General features: G+C 38.0%; 1 protein-coding gene across 1 annotated transcript; it reads right to left on the reverse strand.

Annotated features, from left to right (window-relative positions):
* Nucleotides 1-839: 839 nt before the first annotated feature.
* LOC307026437 (uncharacterized protein) lies at nucleotides 840-22,490 on the reverse strand (the record flags this gene model as incomplete). The annotated part of the gene is made up of 19 exons (XM_079661824.1): nucleotides 22,372-22,490; nucleotides 21,527-21,714; nucleotides 11,854-11,979; nucleotides 11,092-11,232; nucleotides 10,605-10,722; nucleotides 10,351-10,493; nucleotides 9,702-9,779; nucleotides 9,405-9,494; nucleotides 9,134-9,314; nucleotides 8,749-8,967; nucleotides 5,683-5,864; nucleotides 3,666-3,776; nucleotides 2,555-2,695; nucleotides 2,188-2,305; nucleotides 1,934-2,076; nucleotides 1,748-1,825; nucleotides 1,480-1,569; nucleotides 1,219-1,399; nucleotides 840-1,069 (listed from the first exon to the last, which is right to left on the reverse strand). The coding sequence occupies exons 2-19, from the start codon at nucleotides 21,707-21,709 to the stop codon at nucleotides 840-842; spliced, it is 2,553 nt and encodes an 850-aa protein (XP_079517950.1). The 5' UTR covers nucleotides 21,710-21,714; nucleotides 22,372-22,490.
* Nucleotides 22,491-23,609: the final 1,119 nt, after the last annotated feature.

Genomic DNA, 23,609 nt, shown 5'->3' on the forward strand with positions numbered 1-23,609 from the left:
AACATTAACAGTGTAGTGTAGTATTAGTACTTGTACAAGGACAGGTCAATACAGGTTTTCATCACACATGACTGTTTCAAGTCTGAGAAAAAATGTCTGACAACCAAGATTTGGAAACGGCACACTTTTTTATTTCATTTGTAAAACACAAGTATACATAAAAAGGACATGGATTCGACACCAGTTTAAACCCTCATGTAAGCTTTTGCTTTTTATAGAATATATTTAGAATTTGCATACGTAGCTATCTGAAAACATGCTGTAATCCCATTCTTTCTTTGGTTAACTGAACATATAAAATGCTGAAAGTGTATTTTCTGTAGATAAAGTGCCAAGAATCTTGCAGAATTACATGTTAAAACCGATAGTTCAGGCCTGGCAGTTAAACCAACATGGAAATTGTGATAAAGGCAATTCTTGCAAAGGGTGTTTTAGATGATATAGACTTTAGACGTGATTGGTATAGATTAAATAGGGTAAGGTTTAAGGCTGCAGCAAAAAGGGCCATACTTTCATTACAGACTTTAGGTTTTAAGGCTGAAGATATTAGGTTCAAAACACAAACTATGTACAAACCTAATAATCAGGATTAACACAGAATATTTCATGCACTCATATAAGGAATGACGGAGACCAGAAGCAACAGTTAAAAAAAATCCAAAACCACTCATCGTTCTACATTATGAAAACACAGGAGGGAAACTTGATTGTGAATAGCTATAGGAAACTCTCGAAGTGATTCTCAATCATCTTCTAGTAATATAAAATAAATGTGATACTGTTGCAATGCATTGTAAACCCCCTTTAGTTGAGAACCACTGCTCTTAACGATGTAGAGCTCACTCAGGGGAGCAGTATCTACCAGCAAAGAGGACGCTCATGGAAGGGTTATGTCGGATGAAGAAGAGGAAGGGGTGGTCTGCAACGAAGCTTTCTGGTCGCATCGGGGCACATCGCAGCATCATGATCGCAGCAGTGGCAGCAGCAGCCTCAGTTCCCTCCTCGTTGACCTCCACAAAAGCCTTGTGGACAACTTTTGACAGAACCAGGTCGTTTCCAGGGGCCATGCCTGTCACAGACCAGAATGAGACAAAATATATCAAACAAATATGTCTGGTCCCATATGATGGATATAATGTGAGTGTGTGAGAGGAGCAAGATCAGGTCTTTTTTTATTCACAAGTGTTATTCTAATATTATCCAGGGACCATGTCTTACCTGAGAAGTCACTCATTGCCATGTTGAAGGCATCTGCCATGCCCATGCTGACCAGGACATTTTTCAGATCATACAACTCCTCCATCTTAAAACGAGGCAGCCCTACCATGACCTCAACATTATCCATCATCTCTGGACGAGTCCACTCGGTAAAGTTCTCATAGGTCAGCTGTTTCTCCAGCTGTAGGTGGACACACAATCAATAATTAGTTTTTGTCTGTATTATTTGGGTTCCTTAATGTGTGCAAGTGCATGTCCTACCTTCTCCAGACCTGTTGTACTGTCCTCTATATCTTTGGGCAAAAAGATGAGCATGCTGAGCTCCTTTCCTTTGTAAGGCATCTCAAGGACCTGTCAAACAAAAGGTTTCAAACATTATAGTAGTCTATACTGGTCTGACAACTATTGTTTTTTTCGGTAGATTACTAGGAATAAATACAACCATTGTCTGCGAGTTAGTCACAGTTATAATCAAATAGATTGTTACTAAAAACCCAATAAATTCTCCTTTGACTAAATTGTGAATCACCTGGCAGCTGGCTTCAGAGATGTAGGTGAAAGGGAACTTTGATTTCATGTTCATCATCTTCACTGGTTTGGTGCCATTCTGAAAAAACAAATATCAATTAAAATAAAATAATTATTAAATACAATTACATTTAAAAAAAACTCATTTGCTGACTTTCAATCGACTATTTGCTTAAAGCAGTGTTACCTTGTTGAGTCTAAACTGAGAATCCAAAGTTTTGCTCTCCTCAAACTGTTTGTCCCAGTTGCCTTTGAAGTAGATGGCATTGACCAGCACCATCCTGGTCATGCTGTCCAACACTCCCTTGGCCAACAGATCCTTAATTTTACCTGGTAATCAAAATCAACACATTTATAAAGCAATGTTAGACTACTTAAAGAATGTGTGCAGCTTTGAAAAATGGCAAGCCCAGGTGACATGTTTCAGTGTGTGTGATGCACCTTGTGTCATCTGCTCCACCCAGTTGTTGATGTTGCCTCTCGCCACTTCTGAGCTGTTCACAAAGTCCGTAGGCTCCAGCTCTGCACTGTAGTGCTTCTTGGTTTTCCCTAAGAAATCCTAGAATCAACACCATCAAATTTAGTAATTCTGCTCACCGGAACAAAAATCTATTTTCTTAACTTAAGCAAATGGAACATATCACAATCACTGTTTTACTTTCTCATATACTGGCTACTCCCTCATCATTCTTTCTTACAAAGCTCACAGATTCCTATGTGGGCCTCATTTTCTCCAGCCAAATCATTTGTAAACAGAACCACACCTATTCATGAAGATGGGCACACACACATGCCGAAACACACTCACCTCTACAAACTGGTAGGACTGCTCCCCGTACAGCCTGTTGGCGACACTGAGGGCAAACGGAGCGTTTTCCCTGTTCAGCTCTGACAGCAGTTCGGCGAAGCGCGTATGGACCTCATCCTCCAAGCCCTTGGTTTTCAGGCACTGTGGAGAAAGTAGACAAGTATTACAGAGATGCACTAAGCATGTGACGGATCAGTCTATTATACACGGTATAAGACTAGTTATTTTGCCTATTAATTGATGAGATAAGAGAGAAAATAAAGCAAGTTTTCCAGGCAAATTGCAGATTTGTTGCTTTGTTCTACTCATTTTCATACATTGTGTTAAATGATTGTTGGTTACTAGAGTATGCAGTCACTCACCTGACAGACCCTTTATTGTATATATTGTGTATACATATATCTATGAGAACAACTTAATCATTTACAGAGGTTAAAAATATAACAAGGTTAAAATTAAATTAAAGAATTGACATGGAAAAAAAAAAAAAACACACCTTAAACACTGACTCTAAAAAGCATTGAAACCCCAGCCCAAGCTTTGACGAGCCTTTCCAGACACATTCACATAAAGAGATCCCTCCACCATTTTGTTATTTACATTGTTACATGCAGAGAAAACTGTCCAAACCCTTTAGTCGACTGAATTCAGGATGTGTTGGTGTGCATACAAATTCCGTATAATTAATTTTGACATTTGGTGTTTCCCACATACAGGAGTGTTCTGAGTATTACACTAGAATAAGGCATGTATACAAAATTATCTTTTTTATTTGTTTGTACTCTTCTAAAGAATTTGTGTCTCGTGTTGGTTTTCAGCAGCTGGCTGTAGGAGATAAAAAACATGACGACATTCCTGAGTATTATGTAACACTTTGGAGTGTTGAGCTGTTGGAACACCAACCTTCAGTAAACAAGACAACTGAAGCGTCTGTTTTGTATTGTTCTTGTTTTTCTAAATTCAGTGGGATACGGCAGCACATTGCAGCAAAGAAGAGTAAAAAGTATCACCTTGAGCCACCCGCTCTTCCCCTACACCATATGACACCAGACCGGAAGTAAAATGCCCTTAAAACGTTAGTTCTTCATTCCTTTACTCTTGTCTTTGTTACCATCTTCCGCAGATATGGTGGCAGCATGGTGTTGACTTTCTGCTGCTGCTCCATTTGCATCTGCTCTCCTCCACAATGCCGCGACTTATCTGGCTCAGTAAAGCAGAGCACCTATGGGTGGTAGTGTTCACTGTTGAGTTAGGCACTGTGTGCTTTGGTCTGGAAAACAACATTTGTATATGTGCCTAGCAGTGATGTGTGGGCTGAGTAGTATTCAGCAAAGCTAGGAAAGTTCATTACCCCTCCAACGGGAAGCTGGATGAAAGATGCCAAGTTAAAAAAATTGCTAAAACAGAAGTGAGGATTTTTTTTTGAGCAACTGAGATAAACCCCTCTTAAGCATAAAGAAATCGAGAGATGATTGTAGTTATATAATACATCAGAATATACAGGTTTTACACAGTCCAGACACCATCTTCAAACTATTGACCTATGTACAGTTCCTGAATTATTATGACTTGAAAATAGGTAAATGTAATTGCATTGGCATCTTTTTGTCTTCTATCTCCATGTATTGATGAGTAGAGGTCGTAAAGGGTAACCACACCCAACAATATTGTCGGGGTGAACTCATTACACCCTGAACGTTTGTGGAAGGAGAATCGCCCCACGGACGGCTGTGGGGATGTGTCCGACAAAATCACTGGTTTGGGAACCACTGGATTACATACATTTAACAAGAGTCGTAAAGCACAAGTGATACTGCACTTCTAGAAATATATAAAGACAACCTTATTTAAATAACTGTAAAAGTCTTAATTATTCAAAAGTACATTATACTGGTTTCCATTTTATATGTTTTTTACTTTTGAGTTGGTTTGAAATAATAACGGTTGTCAAGAAGATGAATGACAAATTGGGCAGTGTCATTGCTGGTCCACACATTTGTTTTCCAAGCAACCATCAGCAGTTATTGCAAAACAAATCCCTGCTAACTAATGACTAAGTTCCTAAGATATGGTTTACACAACTTGTTTATGTTGTAACTGGCTGCCAGGAAGAACGTCTTGCAGCAGTCACATGTTACTCTCACCTCTGTACCTCTTGATTCATGCAGAAACACACACCCACTCTGTCATTGAGCAGTCATGCATGCACACACACTCTTACCAGAAGAAACATGTAGGCTTTATTTTGAAGCCCTGCCTTTCCCCGCATACCCATGATTCCACCAACCCAGAGTCCTCTAGGTGTGGCTTTGATTTGGCAATTCTTTCGAAAGGTTTTTGTTTCACATAATTCATTCTAAACGTTGAGCTTCTGCTGTGTCGCCTACAGAATGCCACTGTGTGAAGGCTTTCTTTCTTTCACGGTGTAAAGGTATACATCAGTCCTTTTTCCATGAAACAAAGTATATTTCTGAAAACCGTTGCACTAAGCTTTGACAATGCTTTTGGGTCCCATACTTTTTAATAACCTAGTAGGAATTCCTTCTTTATTGGATGTATCTACATTGAAAATGGTAGTATATTAAGAGTGAAAGTCATTTTAGATTTTTTGTGAATACATTTTTTTATATAAAAAGGAACGCAAATATTCTTTCAGCCGGCATTTATTGAGCAACTCCCTTTGAGGATTAGTCAGTAAACGATAAGGTGTACAGATAACTTAACCTATATCTTTATTGCCCTTAATGTACACTTCCATGTTACCTTTCACGTAGCTATGGCAACACAACAAAGAGCCACCCCTCATGAAACCTAGTCAGTCTGAACAGAATAGTTTTTTTGTCATTCCTGCTGACACTGTAAGAAAAAACTTGTGATTCATAGAGACTGACAGCCGACACCCTGCCCTTCATTCCTATCAATTTCTCCCCCCTCCCCTCCTTATCTTTTTTAGTTTCAAAAAATGCTGGGCTAACTGTAAGATCACTTAAAAGACACAGTTTGTGGTGGTTTAATCAGATGCAATTACAGCAGATGTTACTTTACAAAATGACACCAAACGAGGTGCACCGACCTCTTAATTTTCAGAAACCATTTATTTTGGCTGTGTGTCTTTATGTTTACTGTACCTCTGAAATCTGTGTGAATGTGTTGCCCCTGGTCCCCAGCATCACCATAGCCAGGGCTGAGGAGATGCTGAAGGGGGAGTAGAAGACATTCGTGGCATTGTCGTTATCGCCTAGCTGTTTGAGCAAAGCCAGAGCGAAGGTGGTGTTGGCCTTGGATAGAGGGGTTGGTGATGCCATGGTGTCTGATGGAAGAAAGAACAAAGGAAAGTGTGTTAATATGATAGACCTAAAGACAATTAAATGAAAACCGGTTAGATGCAGTCTTTAGTTCAGAAAGGATTTGAGAGACTAAGCAGGATTAATTCAATATATCTTTTAAAACAATTGGTTGATTTACCGTGATCTGGGCTAATTTTAACAATTGGGAAAGTGGAGGATTGGGAATGATCATTGATAGCTTTTCTTGTAAAATAACCTCATCCTATGTATGCACATTCACAAATGGATAGAAAAATATATTTAAAAAATATTACATAATCACAACATTTACACTACTTCTACATAATGATTACAATTGCAGGAACAGGCAACAAAAACTATTTATAATGCTACATTAAGACACTTTCTTTAACATTATAATTAGATTACACAGCAGCACTTCAATCTATTCATAACGCCATATGTCTTTCACCTGCAATCAGTAACACCTGTCCTGTTTAACCTGCCTGGTAAGTAACACTGTTAAGAATCAATGTTTGTTTAGCCTGGATCAACTTACGCAAACCAAATAAATAAATTCGCCCCGTCACAAACTAAACGAAATTCATTTCAACTTACTGACAGACACTTTTCTGATGGACTTCGAGTGTTCAGGAGTCTTTCCGTTACAGGAAGTCTCGTGTTTGAAGCTTCAGTTTTTATTATTTACAGGTTAGCTGACACGCCCCGAAATCCTTCCTGTCAGATGAGCTTCCGCATTCTCATATGTCATTGTACGGAGGCCGAAAGGACAAAACGAGCTTTCATTCGCTTTTTTTCCTTAGCTCACAGAAAACGGCAGAGGTGGGAAAGTACTCAGATCTCTTAATTAAAAGTTGAAGTACCGGAGTTTATGAATACTTTTTGTACAAGAAAAAGTCCTGCAATGAAAATGTTACTCAAGTAAAAGTACACAAGTATTGGCAATGAAAATGTTACTCAAGTAAAAGTACACAAGTATTAGCATCTAAATATTAGACATGGTATAAATACCAAAAGTAAAAGTACTCATTGTGCAGATTGGCCCATTCAGAATCATATGTAGCCTATTCTATGTTTTGATTATAATGATTAATGTATTTAAAGTGTTATCAAAGGTAAAGGTGCAGCTAGTTTGAATGAATTTGTATACTGCAGGGTAGCTTCTGGATATACTCCGATTTAAGTGTTGATTATATGTCACATCATTAATCTACATCTGTAACGTAACTAAAGATATTAAATGAATGTAGTGGAGTAAAAGTACACGATTTACCTCTGAAATGTAGTACAACGTAGCAACAAATTGAAATACTTAAGTAAAGTTAAAGTACCTCGAAATTGTAATTAAATACAGTACTTGACTAAATACTTAGTTACTTTACACCACTGGCAAACGGTTATTATGACTGTAATAATTATTATTTTTGTCACTGTCGAAATTACCCAAAACGAAAAAGTTAAAATAAACAAATATCACTGGGGAAAGAAACAAAACCTTCAGCAACAGTGGTTTAATAATTTGGACTGAGATAGTATTTAACATTACAACTGATATGATTCAACCAGATTGAGAGAAAATACACACATAATGTAATTCTGTGTTTCATTCAACTATATTTGGAGTGTGTATTCAATTTCCAATACATTCTGTTAGCTCTAGGGCCTGCATATGATACATTTGATTTTAATTTAAGTGATAAAAGTTGAATAATTACAGTGTTCCACCAGATGGAGCTCATGTCAGGATTTCTTGATCATGATAGCATTGGATAGAGTGGGATTAAGATTACCAATGTTTTTTAAAAATTGCCATATTTGACTGCAAACAAAGAGATCTCAAAATGTTTTAAGGCTACTTCAAAAATCGGTACATTGAGTCAGCCAAGGCCTACAACAAAAAACAGTATGCAATTACACACCTTTTTATAAACATTTGCATTAGTTTGAACCCATTTTAAATGCATTATTCTGTTATTTTCTGTCTTTATTTGTTTCACCGATTGAGCTACAGTGACCCAGCCCTCACTTTGCTGTATTGTAAAACAAGGATTCATAAGATTAAACAAAAAATGAGAATAATTCATACAACACAATTGACACATTTTGAAAATGTCGTAATTTGAAAGACATTCAGATTGCATAGAGACGAAGGAAACTTTTATTTCACACTCGATTACAGTACAAAATTATTCATATACAGAATGTACATATTGGTTTATATATGAAGAGAATCACATTTCAGATTAAGAATGTGTGAAATCATTGAAACACCTTTCTTTTAAGATACAGATAAATGGATCAGACAATAAATGGAATGTGAGGGTGCAGTGCATGGGATGTGGATCTCAGAGAAAGAGAATGTGGGCAGGATGGCAAACAGAAAATAATAATTAATAAGATGTAACTGACGCCCTATTTTCAATGTATGGTTTTTCTTTTTTTTAATCTAGCACTATCATTTCCATTCGAAGGGTACCTGGCTATTAGCCTCCTATACAGTAGCTACGATTGATATAAAGTCAGAGCCTCTTTTTTAAAAGGCCTATTTTTTACTGCAAACATTTCTTGTTGGAAAGTCACATTGAGATGTAAAATGCCTGAAACGAGACAAAAAACACCCACAAAGAGACAAAAAACACTTAAACCGGACTAATTACGACCACCAAGGAAAGCAAAATGTCTAAAATAGACAAAAAGATATTAACAAATAGAAACAAAAAGAGAAGCTTATAAGAGTTACCCTAAAGAACCAGAAAAAAGAATATGACCACAAAGAGACACATGACCTAGATGTCTCTGTAGAAGGGGCGAAGGCCAGTTCCCTGGTTGTACCCGTGGGGGGGGGGCATTTCTCTTGATCTGCCTGCAGGACATACAGCAGCACTCACTCAGGGGAGCTGTATCGGCCGGCAAAGAGAATGCTCATGGAGGGGTTGTGTCGGATGAAGAAGAGGAAGGGGTGATCTGCGTGGAACTCAGGCGGCATTGAGGTTACTGAAATGCCTCCAGCAGTGGCAGCAGCAGCCTCAGTTCCCTCCTCGTTGACATCCACAAAAGCCTTGTGGACGACTGATGACAGGACCAGGTCGTTTGCCTTGGACATGCCTGTCAGCAGAGGAAAAGTTATTTATGATGCAAGCTTGATAAGTAATACACGTGTTTTGAAGAATGTATGTATGTCTTCAGGCTTGTTTGTATTTCAAATGTAACCTTTTGGTGTTTGTTCAGTTCAACTCTTGCTATAATGATGCAGTTATGTTATATTTCTTACCAGAATAGTCACTCATCGCGACATCAAAAGCGTCCATCATGCCCATGCTGATCAGGATGTCTTTCAAGCTATACGACTCCTCCATCTTGAATCGAGGCAGACTCACGTTCACCTTAGTTTTACCCATCATGTCTGGGTGAGTCCACTCCACAAATTTCTCATACGTCAGCTCCTTCTCCAGCTAGTGTGGAGAAAATATTCTTTATTAGTGTGCCAGTTTGTGCATTTGTTTACGGTATGTGTCTGTGTTCTACCCATAGACTGGTTCTACCTTCTCAAGGCCCGTTGTCTCGTCCTCGATCTCATTGGGCAGGAAGATGAGCATGCTGAGGTCTTTCCCTTTATAAGGCATTTCCAGGATCTGTGCAGACACATTCCAATTTTCATTTCAATGTAATCTGATCAACAAACTGTTAAAAGTATGGAAAGTCTATACTATACATACATTTGGAATATGGTAAATCTATATTTTAGTTGAAATCTGTTTGGAAATGACTCAAATCATATTGCATCGCAGGCAAAAAGGCATTACAAAACCAATAATGTTCGACAAATAAATGGATATTACCTGGCAGTTGGCCTCGCGAATTGAGGAGAGACCAAATTGACTGGTCTGTCCCATCATCTTCACCGATTTAGTGTCATTCTAAAGAAAGCAGCAAACACATAGCACTTTTCCTGTTGAGTTATCATGTTTAATTCATCAAAGACATAGCAGAACGGCTCATTTCTTCACATTTTTTTTATCAAACATTTTATGCTAAATTGTTTCCCTCACCCTGGGAATTTGGGATCAAGAGTGATGGAAAAAGTACTCCGATTTTGTGAACAGGTATAAGTAGGAATACAGCAGTGGAGAAATAAATAAGTAAAAGTTGTACAAAATTATTAGCATCAAATTAGGGCACTATAAGTACAAATATTCTTGAAGAATAGCTGATTTCGGAATAATTTATATTTTATCATTGGAAAATATATTTATGAAAAAGGCAAATTAAAGCCATTACTCTCCCTTTTGTTGTTTGCTGTTTGTTCCCTATTAAATAATTACAGCTCTTGTTTGTATTAATTTGATCGGAGTACAATGAATAAATAACTTCAGAGTTGATCAAGAATATCTGGTTTATGTTGCTTCCTAGCGAGCTGGGTTGCAACAAGCTTTAATTAGAAACATCACTTTGAAGCTGTATCCATAGCTTTGTAACGGTCAGTGTTACCTTGTTCATTTTAAACGGAGCATCAACAGTAGAATACTCCTTGAACTGTGTCTCCCATTTCCCTTTGAAGTAGATGGCGTTGACCAGCACCAACCTGGTCAGGCTATCCACCCCACCCTCGGCAAGCAGATCCTTAATTTTACCTGGTGAACAAAAGAACAAAAAGACATTAAGACAGACGACCTCTGTTATCACCCAAAGCTATAATTTCTTATCTACTGACGCGCTCAAATGTAGGCTACTATGAGCTCTACCTTGAGTCTGATCCTCCACCCATGTGTTGATGTTGAGCCTGGCTACTTCTGCGCTGGCTTTGAAGTCCACAGACTCCAGATCAGCGCCGTAGTGCTTTTTGGTTTCTGATAAGAAACGCTGGAATGATAAACCGCATGTTTAAATGCTCGCATCACAACTGTTAACTTGCATGTAACCATTGCACAAAGAAGAAACACTTTAAGAGATACTATATAATTTGAATGATTTCTAATTTAATATACCATGGTTTTTTGTTAATACTGTATTTGGAGATAAAACCAAGATAAGTGGAACTGATCATGAAATATTTGCAGGAAGTACTTTCACTGTATGCCAGATTTCTCAACAGTGTTAATCGAAAAATATAATAACACTGGTGACTCTAATTATACGGCAACGATCCAGGTTGATGGAAATTAGGCTGCACATTGAGATTTTCTTTCTGACCAATAACAAATGAATACAGAGCAAAAAGCACAAACACACCTCAACAAACTGGTAGGACTGCTCTCCGTAAAGCCTGTTGGCGAGGCTGAGGGCATACGGAGCGTCGTCCTTGATGAGCTTACTCATTAGTTCGGAGAAGCTTGCGTGGACATCCTCTTCATCATTCTGAGGTGGCAGGAACTGCAAACAGCCAGATAGGATTAACATGTCACAAAAACAACACTGACACAGAGACCGATAAAAGAAAACCTTGTATTATGTATCATAATCTTGTATGGATCATCGGCCTTGTGATCAGCTTGGCTGTTAAATAATGAGAATAAACACCAGAATCATTGTTAGACCTGGTTATCAATGCTACAGTCAATTAGCCTACCCTACATACAGTGGAATACTGAGGCATCCATTACCATAGGAGAATATTAAAGCTTTAAGCACCTTTTTAAAAGGGATTAATTGAACATGAATCTGTGCTCTAGGCCAAAATCTACAAGTATGTTTCAGTCTTTTTTTTATTTGGCATAATGCTACTTTATGGCCTTCTTTAGCATGGAATGCTGTCCTAAAAGCCAAATATTTGAGTCATTGTTATAAACATTTAATGTAATTAGAATGACATTGGGCAAAATCTCCAGAATCCGGGAGATTTCGGAAGTTTAACTTTTCCTTATTATACCTACAGCACCTTTTGAAAGAATCTGAAAAATTGAATCAACAGACCAAACGTAACACCAATAGAATAAAGTTCTGCCTCATTTACCCTTATCGTTATTAATGCCTTTAATTTGGCTTTGTTCCAACCTTGCGCACACACTCCGGCAGAATTCTGGACTGATGCATCTGCATCTGCATCTGCGACTGCATCTGCGACTGCATTGTCTCTGCTCCTGTCTGCTCTGGTTGCCCTTTCTCAGTAAAACCCAGGACCTGGGGGGGGGGGAGCACATTCGAAATGTATGTCATGAGTTGGATCACTGTTAAGTTACATTTTGTCAGAGTGGCAATACAGTTTGATGCACAGGTAAACAAAGACACAGCTTGTAGAAGCACTCTCTGGTGCTAGTGAATTAATTTCAGAAAAAAAAGAAGAAAAAGTTTGAGAAACACTGCGCTGGTGGATTGTCAAAGAAAAAAAAGTCTATGCAAACGTTATTATTAATAATAATTAAAAAAAAATATTATAAAAAATATTTATCCATTTTTTAAATTTTTTTATTTCCCATTTTTATTTTGTAATCATCTCGCGACCCCCACTTTGGGAACTGTTAACTGTGTTCGTTATTCTCCCGACCAGGAGAGAAGCTTTAAAATAGGAGACTAAATGGAGTCTCTGTGAAAGTTCAATTGGGTACTTTAATTAAAAAAGGCGCGGTAGTGTTACAGACAGAATATTGTTCAGTCAGACAAACAGCTGTGATCCGCTCCTCGATAGGGAAGCCAAGAGCGTGGATCTCTCCTCCGGTGGTTTATATATGGTGTGCTGGCTCCTCCCCGCCAGCCGGCTCGCCTCGTCTCCAATGTCCGTTATTGCATTTAAACAGAGGATAGGTTCTTTTCACATTCAATATATGCTTAACACACCGTTTCTCCTCATATTCTCTTTCATCACTTTTCATTTAACACATTCTAAACGCTGTAATCAATACTCTAAACAATACTTCTCGGCTCGTTTGGTTTCCGGTCATTCCGGATGTTGTCACATGCTACTCTCGTCTGTAAACAATGTATTCAAATAAACTGTACCTTCATTTAATATTCAGCATGGTAGTATCTCGACATCTATAGTTGTAGTGTTAAATCAGTAGGCTTCGGTTTGCACCACTCCATATCATTTCGCTACTAAATTCACCTCTTCAGGAAATCGTATATTAGCCACATGCTAAATGCTAACCGGAGATGAAGGATTTTCAGAATAAAAGCTTAAAAGCTTAACTGCTTGTACACAAGAATTTCTGGTTTTTCAGTATAAAAGAGCATTAAAACTGACGGCATGTTTAAACTACATTTCCCCATTAAAACATTGATTTTAATTTCTAACAGTCCCTCCTTACACACCTAAAAGGTGTGTATAATACTGAAATCAATGAGTTCTTCATCTGAACTTTGCATATTACATATCTCATATTAACAAACATACAATCAAATGGAATGGTTTTACAGCCGGCTTTACAAAAATACAAAATAAATTCTTGTCTGTGTTCAAACATAAAAGTTTTCCCTTGTGCATAACTTCTAGTGTTTACATTCAATATCATTCTTCAAAATAGCAGCAATGGCTTGGTATCAGAACATTTCTTCCTCCCTCCTTTCACAGAAACCGTTCTCATACCACGCTCAGTGTTAAGGCACTTGTTTTTACAAAGTGAAAAGAAATAAACCATTTTAGAATAGCAATAAAATAGTAAAGTCAAATAAAATAGACCATCTTGGTATAGTATAAAATAAATTGAAAATAAAAATACACTATCTTGGAATAGTATAAAATAAATTGAAATGGATTCACTCCATTTTAGCATTTTATTTTGCTCACTTCTTCACATGATTTCATAATGTAAAGAATCACATCAGCTGGACATTCATTGATCAATCTCATCTCCGAACATCCATCATTTAAACTAACTCATCATTGTCATCAACATCTGTATACGGGGGTGGGTCGTCTTGTTCTGCTAGCATTTGTAATTATCTCCTCATGAGAAATTTACCCTCCCTCCTTTCATACCATTTAAGGTATGAAAGTAATATGTTCTCTAGAAGGGGCCGTTGTACGTTCTACTCTGGGGTACGGCATTCTAGACAGTCATTTCTGGAAGAAGATTTTGCTCAGTTACAACAGTTGTAGAGTTTCATCACTTAAAAGTTCCTTCTCATTACCTTTGGGTGGTCTGTTCTAATGCAGTGATAAAGTCCCTGAACTGGTGTGAGAACCAGTGGAATATCAATAACTCATTATACTAATTTATTTTCAATTCTTGTCTACTTAAATAGCTATGCTAACCCCTTTAACAGTGTGTGGAACCTTGGGTGCCCGAGCATGTGATAATTACTCCCTCCTTTAACAAGGATTTCAAAAATAGAAGTCATTTCATTAATGGTTTGTAGTTTAATTCAGGAATTTACACTTATGGCAGATATGTTTCTCCTTTAAATAACATCTCTAAAAGTCAGGTCATCACTGATTGAATGGATGACCTTTAGGAGCTGGTGGCGCTTGTCTTTTAAAACTCATACTCTGGTGCCGTGCGCTCCCTCTGAAGCTGCAAGTAAGATTTAAAACATCTGCAGGGTGGGTTGAGCGACCCCTTCTCCCTAAACGATGTTTGTTGTAACAAATATGCACCATCACAATGAGTGATCCAAGGCCCCGCATGTATTACTCCCAACTACATTATTATTTTTTTTTTAATTAAACTTTGCTTTCGCTCTTTGCCCAGTGTCATTTTAAAACTCTACATCTTGGACGAAAAACAACTGTTATTTCCACCTTAATCTTCCCTCCTGAGGTAATAACCATGCTACAATGGAGATATCAATACTCTAGATTGGAACACTATCTTTGGCTTGGTACTAGCTCTACCTTTAACATTTTCCATACAAATAAAGATTTGTCTGCTTTTATAGAGTGGTTACTAAAACCATCCCTTTAAACTGTAGGTCTATACTGTAACAAATTAAATCTTCCCCAAATTCACACATGAATAAAAAAACTCTTAAAGAATAATTTGTTGATATGATGAAAAGATTGAATAATATGTTCTACCCTCAGTGTGTTTTTAGGGTTATTTAATAGTTTCCTCTTTTTTCTTTATAAATTCACCAATTGATTAATTCATGGCTAATAAATCTTTTTCTTTACGTATTTCTCGTTGGTGAATAAGTGTGTTTATGTGTAAACTCACTCACTCCCGTTTTCCTTCTCTCCCCCTCTGGTTGTCAAGCCACGACCCCCTCACATTCTGCCGGACCATGCCAACTCCTCCGTTCTTTCCTCTCCTCCGTCCACCTTCTCCTCAGTCCATCTGCGCTTGGACCCTTCCGCTGTAACTCTTTTCAGTGTCCCATTTGCTTTGCTTTTCATCTCCTCCTTTAGTCTCTACTTTGTTGCATGGAGGGCGTATTCCGCTCTCATGTCCCACACTCTGCTCTTGTGTCCAAATCTTGTGGCTCAGCTTGGAACTTCATGTCCTGTGGGGGACCGATGAGAGTGTGCCTTTTTATGTCACCTGTAGTTCTGGATGCCTCAGGTGGAGATGGTTCAGGATAAAGTCTTGTCATTGTTGGTTCAGCTCTGCTTCTCTGTCTGTTCGATGGAGGAGGAGGAGTCTTCCGTGGTGAGGTCTTTTGTCTGCTTGGAAGTTGGGGTCGTAGCGTTCTGACAGGCGGAGAGATAGAGAGAGAGAGATCTCGGGACGCATTATCTATAGTTAATTCTAACACACTGAGGTAAAATAAATCCAATCTTTCCCACTCTATTTTCCTAACCATACTATCTTTCTTTGATGTTAAATGTCATCTAAGCCCAGTTAATGTTTTCTAATAATTGTACCATATCCCTAAACATTGCCTTCACCCACTGTAACATGTTTACTCCAATTAACTTTCAGGAAACCACTTTCTTCCATACATTTAAATACCTAGATGCTTCAATCACCACATATTTCACACACTATAAAGGAACGTCTCCATATTTTCTCCATCACTTTAAATCTCACTGTTATTTAGAACATAAGTAACTTTGGTGACTGGACATATCTGCAATGTCGCCACTGTCTGCTAGGAAATTTTGTTCATAGAGTTTGTACGTACAAAGCTGTACTTTTGGGTTAGTAGCCTGTGTACTCTTATCCCTAGGGGACCCCACAATTGGTTTGGCTTTGTTCTCGTCATCATCTCTATTTTATCCCTGGTTGTGTCCGTTACAGAATTTAATAATGAGTCCAAAAATAACATACAAAAAATTGGACTCTTTTTCAGATGTAAAACAAAAAAATAGGTTTTCACATTAATGTACAATCTATAAAAATCTATAGACAATTTGTCTTTTGAGCTGTTTCTATCTTTATCTTATTTCTATTTATTGTTTTGTTCCAGCTCTGCCAAATCAGTCCTAACTCCCAATAATGTTCTGGAAGTTGCCAGTGAAGGGTGACAATGTGTGAGGTGGTGTCAATTTGCTCCTTTTTCTTTACCTTTCAACCGGAGCGCGTGTGAAGTTTGTTACAACCTCTCACGCTTCCGTCCACCGGGGATCAGCCCACTGTCTTTTGTGAACTTTCACCCTCACCCAATCACCTGGCCGAACAGGAGTCTCTTCTGGTGTCTCGTCTGGTATCTCTGTAGTTTTCCTAGCCTGCTGTGTAGACAAAACTTGCATAATATTACTCAGAGTTCTGACATATTCATCCACTTCTATTTGTCTAATATCTAAAACTGGACCACTCCCTCCTTGGAGAAGGCCCGAGCTTCGGCATACCTCTTGTTGACTACATGTTATTATTTATTAACTACAACGTCACTGAAATCAACATATCTGTATAATCATGACACTCCCTCCTTTGAGCATAAAATGCTCAATTAATATTGCAATGATTACCCTATTCTGAACAGGACATGTAAAACCCATAACGTTGCATTAAAGAAATATAACTTCTCCTTGTACCCACAAGGGGTACAAAAATATCGTATGATTTATGGTTTTCTGATGGTATAAATGCATATTCACTATAAAAAAAAAATCAGCAATTAGCACTTCTAATAGTTTACTTGTTTCAATAATGGCTTTTGTAATGGTATTATGCATCATCGTTGCTGCGAAAAACAATACCTCTGGTTTCGCTAATGCGTCTCGATAACTCTAGGATTAGAGGATTGGTTGACACTGCTGAACTAACATGATAAAATAATATTTCTCCAAACTGGAGGGAAAATATGAACTATTCTCACAGAGAGTGACCTGCATGAAGGGCTGGTGCCCCTCACTCAAATGAGATATTGCCTTACGCACAACACTATAAATCAGTAAAGTTACTCAAGAATAAATAAAGACTGATTCTTGAAACTGTTGTAAAAACCCTACAACTTCTTCATCTAAGCTCTCAATCAGTGTTATGTTATTTAATCTGCAGCTCACGCCTTAAAACAGACACTTCAGACCGATTATAAAATTGTGTTTATGAGAAAAATGTAATCTGACTCCATAAATCACATAATTGTTTGATTAAAAACTGCACTTCTGGCTAACAATAAATGAAGTTCCCCTTTAAACACAGCCCCGGTCTTCTGACGGGGTCCATCTATGTACTGGCTGGAAAATGTTGGGCCAGTCTCCGTCGCTCCGTCACTGTTCTCCCGTTAACAGTCACTCTCTAGTTCAGCTGGGTTCTTGTTGACTTCTTCACTGGTTTGAGACAAGCGACCCTATCGGACACCTCCCTTTGTCTTTCGGCAATAATGTCATTATGGGCTTCAACTGCCTTTCGTCTCTCTTCCATTCCTCTGTTGAGCTGCTCTTCCATTCTTCTGTTGAGTTCCTTTTCCATTATTCTGCCGAGTTCTTCTATTCTTCTGTTGGATTCTTCCTCTCTTCTGCTGAGTTCTACCACATGTAAGCTGTTTGTCAATCCTTGGCTGGCATCTTCCAGATGGAATACCAGACTTGCAACCATAGCTTTTCTTTTTTCAGCTCTGTTCATAGCAATGTTTTCAGGTCCATACCAAGAGGGTTGTCCGGCTTTGATCCATGCTTGTTGTTCTCGCAGGTATTCTCCATTTTCATGGTCAATTACTGCTTTTCTATGGGCTTTCGTTGGTTCAGGCTGATTATCTGCTGGAAGCAGTCCTCTCGTTTGCCACTGTTCCAACAGTTTCTTATATTGGGTCCATGTCTTCCATCTAAGATTGGAACTGTTGTAGCATCTGATCTGATTTTTACCCTTTCCTTAATAACTGCAGTTGTGCATGGTTCTGCGTCTGGTCTCAACTTAGTGTCTTTAAGTGACATGTTCTCTTCTTATTCGAATGAAATTATGAAGTTTATCAAGGATTGAAGCACTAATCCTCCGACTAGCACCTTTGTTCCTGATTTTAATATCCTATGTCATCCGATCTTAACTTTAAATCAGGTTTTTTTTTTTTTTAATTTTTTTTTTTTTTTTTAATTTTTTATATTATTAAAGTAAATTAAAATATAAAAATTTTGCAAATTCTAAATTGTTTAAAAAATAAAAATTTGTACAAATTTTTAATTGTTAAAAATAAAAATTGTACAGTGTACAGTATAGTTTTGACTTTGAAATATGAATTTGGTTCAAATTCACAATGTTATGGTGTTTCCGCTATTTGGGTAATAATTCTGTACTACCACCAGAGTGCGCTATTTTAAATTCCAGCTTAATCCACTAGGGAATAGCTGTTTCAAAACTGACTCGTTTTTAACAAGGAGAAACTTAGTTTCCTCAAAAATATCTTTAAAATAGGAATTTACACTATGGTTAAACAACACAACACATAACCGCCAAAACACATTTGCAAAGAAGAATATTTCAAAAACCGCCAAGACACATTTGCAAAGAAGAATATTTCAAAAACCCCCAAAACACATTTGCCAGCAGCAATATTTCAAAAACCGCCAAAACACATTTGCCAGAAGCAATATTTCAAAAACCGCCAAAACACATTTGCCAGCAGCAATACTTCAAATCTTTGGAAATACAACAATCCTTCCCTCTAATATCCAAAAATTGATTCAGCCTTCTAGTTCCAACTGTGACAAGAAGTATTATTCGTTCTTCACAAGATGGAGGTCAGGAAAATGCCTCATTGGAGTGAAACCAGCTGCATAAGAACAAAGAAAGGAGTGCTTTGAATTAGCATTTCACGAAATGGCGATTGCCCTGTCTTTGTTTTTCCACATGTGGGGTGTAAACAAGATGGCACCCGATTATTTCGCACTCTGACCTGTAGACAAAGAGATTTGTCCATGCGGCTCTCAGGTGGGAGTTTAAACAATGGCTAGGTGATCTTTAAACGAACAGTAACAAAGTAAACCACTGGTGTGGTATCATAAATCCTGAAATACAAGCCAAAACAACACTTAGTTTAAAATAACCACATTTCTATCTAGTTTACTATGAAAAAATGGGCTTTATCTTATTGATATCATCACTTAAAGTTAGGAACCCTTACGCACTAGCTATAAACCTGTTCACGTAATATTTGACTTTATAGTCGACTATGGGCTTTATCTTATTGATATCATCACTTAAAGTTAGGAACCCTTACGCAATAGCTATAAACCTCTTCACGTAATATTTGACTTTATAGTCGACTATGGTTAACTGTTGCTATTTGGACACGCCAAACTGGGACTAATATGGAGACCTATCAGCCACTGATAATAGACCGTCGTCTTATTACTGCACTGCTGCTGTAACTCCGATTACCGTAACCCACCCGCAATATCTTTTTTTAAACAGAACAGTTTTAACCACTGATAAAGGCCTAGACCTTAACCAAGCCTTTCTTGAAAAGGACTTTCTTCACTGACTTCGGTCTTAGCCCTTAGCTGATTTACTATGCCCCGCTACTTTTCACTTTCTCGGCCCTTAACCGATTCGCTATGTCTCCAGATCTTAACAAAAAGTCGTTAAATGGGCTATATACCCTTACGTCATAGGCTAAATAACTATTAACGTAACAAGAGACACCCATGTGAAAGCAGCAAGGCACCTATCCGAAGTACAATGTCCACACACTATATATTTAAAATTCAACACCCACACGTGGTTAATAGCATGCAGGGTTAATGGAACAAAAGAAAGTGTGAACTCACCCTGCTTGTGACAAAACAACGCCTCGTGGTTTTAGAGTGATTATTTTATGAATTTGGGTTGTTTTAACATTAAAATGCACAGCTATTTTCAGGATCAGCCGGCTGCCATCAAACACACAAATCTAACTTTGCCTAGTTTAACTAGTGAAGAATCTTTGTCATAACAGGCATCTTCTTACCGATTGATTTGAGCTCTTGTGTGTCGAATGGCTGCAAGCGTCTCCAGAAAACAGCCGGTTGGTTTTCTCTCCTCGGTCAGCGAGATCACGTCAGGGAACTCACCAGATTGTTAACTGTGTTCGTTATTCTCCCGACCAGGAGAGAAGCTTTAAAATAGGAGACTAAATGGAGTCTCTGTGAAAGTTCAATTGGGTACTTTAATTAAAAAAGGCGCGGTAGTGTTACAGACAGAATATTGTTCAGTCAGACAAACAGCTGTGATCCGCTCCTCGATAGGGAAGCCAAGAGCGTGGATCTCTCCTCCGGTGGTTTATATATGGTGTGCTGGCTCCTCCCCGCCAGCCGGCTCGCCTCGTCTCCAATGTCCGTTATTGCATTTAAACAGAGGATAGGTTCTTTTCACATTCAATATATGCTTAACACACCGTTTCTCCTCATATTCTCTTTCATCACTTTTCATTTAACACATTCTAAACGCTGTAATCAATACTCTAAACAATACTTCTCGGCTCGTTTGGTTTCCGGTCATTCCGGATGTTGTCACATGCTACTCTCGTCTGTAAACAATGTATTCAAATAAACTGTACCTTCATTTAATATTCAGCATGGTAGTATCTCGACATCTATAGTTGTAGTGTTAAATCAGTAGGCTTCGGTTTGCACCACTCCATATCATTTCGCTACTAAATTCACCTCTTCAGGAAATCGTATATTAGCCACATGCTAAATGCTAACCGGAGATGAAGGATTTTCAGAATAAAAGCTTAAAAGCTTAACTGCTTGTACACAAGAATTTCTGGTTTTTCAGTATAAAAGAGCATTAAAACTGACGGCATGTTTAAACTACATTTCCCCATTAAAACATTGATTTTAATTTCTAACAGAACCCCTGGCCTAAGTGACCTTACACCACTGACATGACACCCTATTTGTGATTGGTATAAACGTGCTTACTCACGAATATTTTATCGTTTTAACTATTTTTTAAATGTCTATTTGAGTTGTATGAATGGAAAATAATCCTAATTAATTTAACAAATTATTCCTCTACCTGTCAAACAAGGCAGGATGAAATATATCCCTGCCCTTTTTCTAACTGCTGCTGGCAGACAAATAATTAATTGCATGTGCAGGCACTTTCTCATGCCATGCCCCACAAGAAATCCAGACCAAAACGTTCTCTCACCTCTCATACCATTCTTAATTAAATAAAAGGCATCTTTCAATCAATGTTAAAAACATCAGAGTAGATCGTTTTTTCCCCCGAATAAAACCTGTGCACGTGACAGAGCTTGATATCCAAACCCACACCTCACGATGGCATAAAAAGATTGCGAAATTCCAGCCCCATCATCAACTCACCTTCAATTAAATGCCTGTTCATACACTTAAAATGGGTGTGGTACCATGAGAACTGGACCGTTTTATTTTTCGGTGTATGTGCGTATTTAGGTGTGTGTCTACCTCTGACATCTGTGTGGATGTGTTGCCCCCGGTCCCCAGCATCACCATAGCCAGGGCTGAAGAGATGCTGAAGGGGGAGTAGAAGATATTTGCGGTCTTGTCGGCATCACTGAGCTTTTTGAAAAGGTCCAGAGCGAAGGTGGTGTTGGCCTTGGATATCTTGGATGGGGGTGATGTCGCCATTGTGTCTGATACAGAGCAGAACATAAATCACTGCATTATAAACTGTAGCATACCTCTATGTGAATAAATTGCATTTACCCTTTTAGCCCGTTATGCTGAGACATAAATAGCTTTAACAAATGTTTAATTGGTAGTCTTGGTAGTGATTGGTTGTCTTTTTTTCAACAGCAAGTAGAGGTGGTATTTGTTATTTTTATAAATGATTGCACTTTTAATATCTTCCTAACTTATATTGTCCTTTTGTTAAATCTGTGTATTAGGCCTCTTTGTTTGATTTGCCAGGTCTTCAGTATTTGTAGGTTTTAAAATGTTAGCACCTTGCAATATACTCTTCTGAATTTGCGTTTTAATTTAGGGCTTGCCAGTTTTAAAAATTCTCTACGTAGACAGGTGCAGACATTTCTCCATTATTTATGTTCCAAAACCTTGTCACTAATCAGTAAATATAAATCCAGTTATTTACTTAATCAGAAGGGAAAAGGCATGGAACTCAGTTAAATCACACAGGTATTGCATCATTGCCTTTGGAAACCAGGTGAAAAAGGAATGACTGTAAATCAAGAACTGTTAGTTAAATTAAACCTGGTTAACTCCTGGTATCCTTTACGAGCATTATCAACAAAATCAACAACATGAAATGGCAATAAGGTGCATCAACTTACTGACAGAGGGTCTTCTTCAGCGTACAGGTGATGTGGAATGGTTCGGTTTAAGAAAAACCAGTTTGAGTTGTCCCTTTATAGGTCATGTAGACTTGGCAGCATTCCAAGATGTGTCGAGAGTACACCAATCACTGAAGGACACACCCACGCATGTTGGGTAAATGTCGTGTGTCAATTGTAAGAGTTTGCTAATGAAACACTCAACAGAACCCTAAAATGGATGAATGGATGCTTATACATTCAAACTGTTCTATGTTGTTTTTGAGAGGTAGAGATGGACATTATTTGGCATAAAAGACAAAGGTCTGTTAGTCATTTATTCCCCATGTGCAATACAAGGAGACCATTTCTAAAATGTTTTTATTTTTCACATAATGTTTGGTTACTGTTAGAGCCAGTATTTTGATTTTATAAGAAAGACCACCTAATTGTGACGTCTGTAGTCAACGCACTATAAAGGACTACATTTCTCACGGCGCCTGTGCTAAAGCCACAGTGATGGGCAACCTGTTTGAGCGACGCCGTCGAGGAACAGTTTTTAACCGTACACGTACACATACACATACACATACACGTACATACAAATCGTACAAGTACCCTTTAAGTTATGAAGTTATAAGCATCATCAAGAAAGAAAGAATACCTAAGTTGTTTGTTGTCTTATTTGAGTTTTGCCTATTTCTTTTGAATATTGTAAAGGCCTATTTTCTTTGTTGCATGTGCAAAAGTTTTTTATTTTATTTTGAGCAAACACATCGCAACATCATATAAACCATCGGAGGCCAAGCAACACTTCAAACTTTGACTACTTTAAAGGAAAGAAACTTGTTAGAACCGTCTAGTGGCTTTAAAGACAAGGAAGGAAGCCACGACAGTTATTTTGTGGTGTTGCTTATAAAATAAGATAAGATAAGAAGCACTTTATTGATCCCAATTTGGGACATTTCTGCAAAATACAAGGCTTCCATCAGCTCTTATTGAATGTTTATTTTTGGTAGTCAATAAATCAGTCAAGGCCTCGACAAAACACTTTAGGAAATTAAAAACATACATGTATCATTTGAAGATTTTTATGACAGAGGAACTGTCGCTGCGTTGGCCTTCTTATAGAGAGGGATCATACATACTAGGAAAAGGACCTCTACAATGTTTTTATTGTATTTGTTTGAGCCCAGAAATATGAACTGCAGACTACCTTTGCTTAGATTTTCCGCCCCTGATTTATTTCCACTGATTGT

The sequence above is a fragment of the Notothenia rossii genome (genome assembly GCF_949606895.1).
Source record: "Notothenia rossii genome assembly, chromosome: 12".
Lineage (NCBI taxonomy): Eukaryota > Metazoa > Chordata > Actinopteri > Perciformes > Nototheniidae > Notothenia > Notothenia rossii.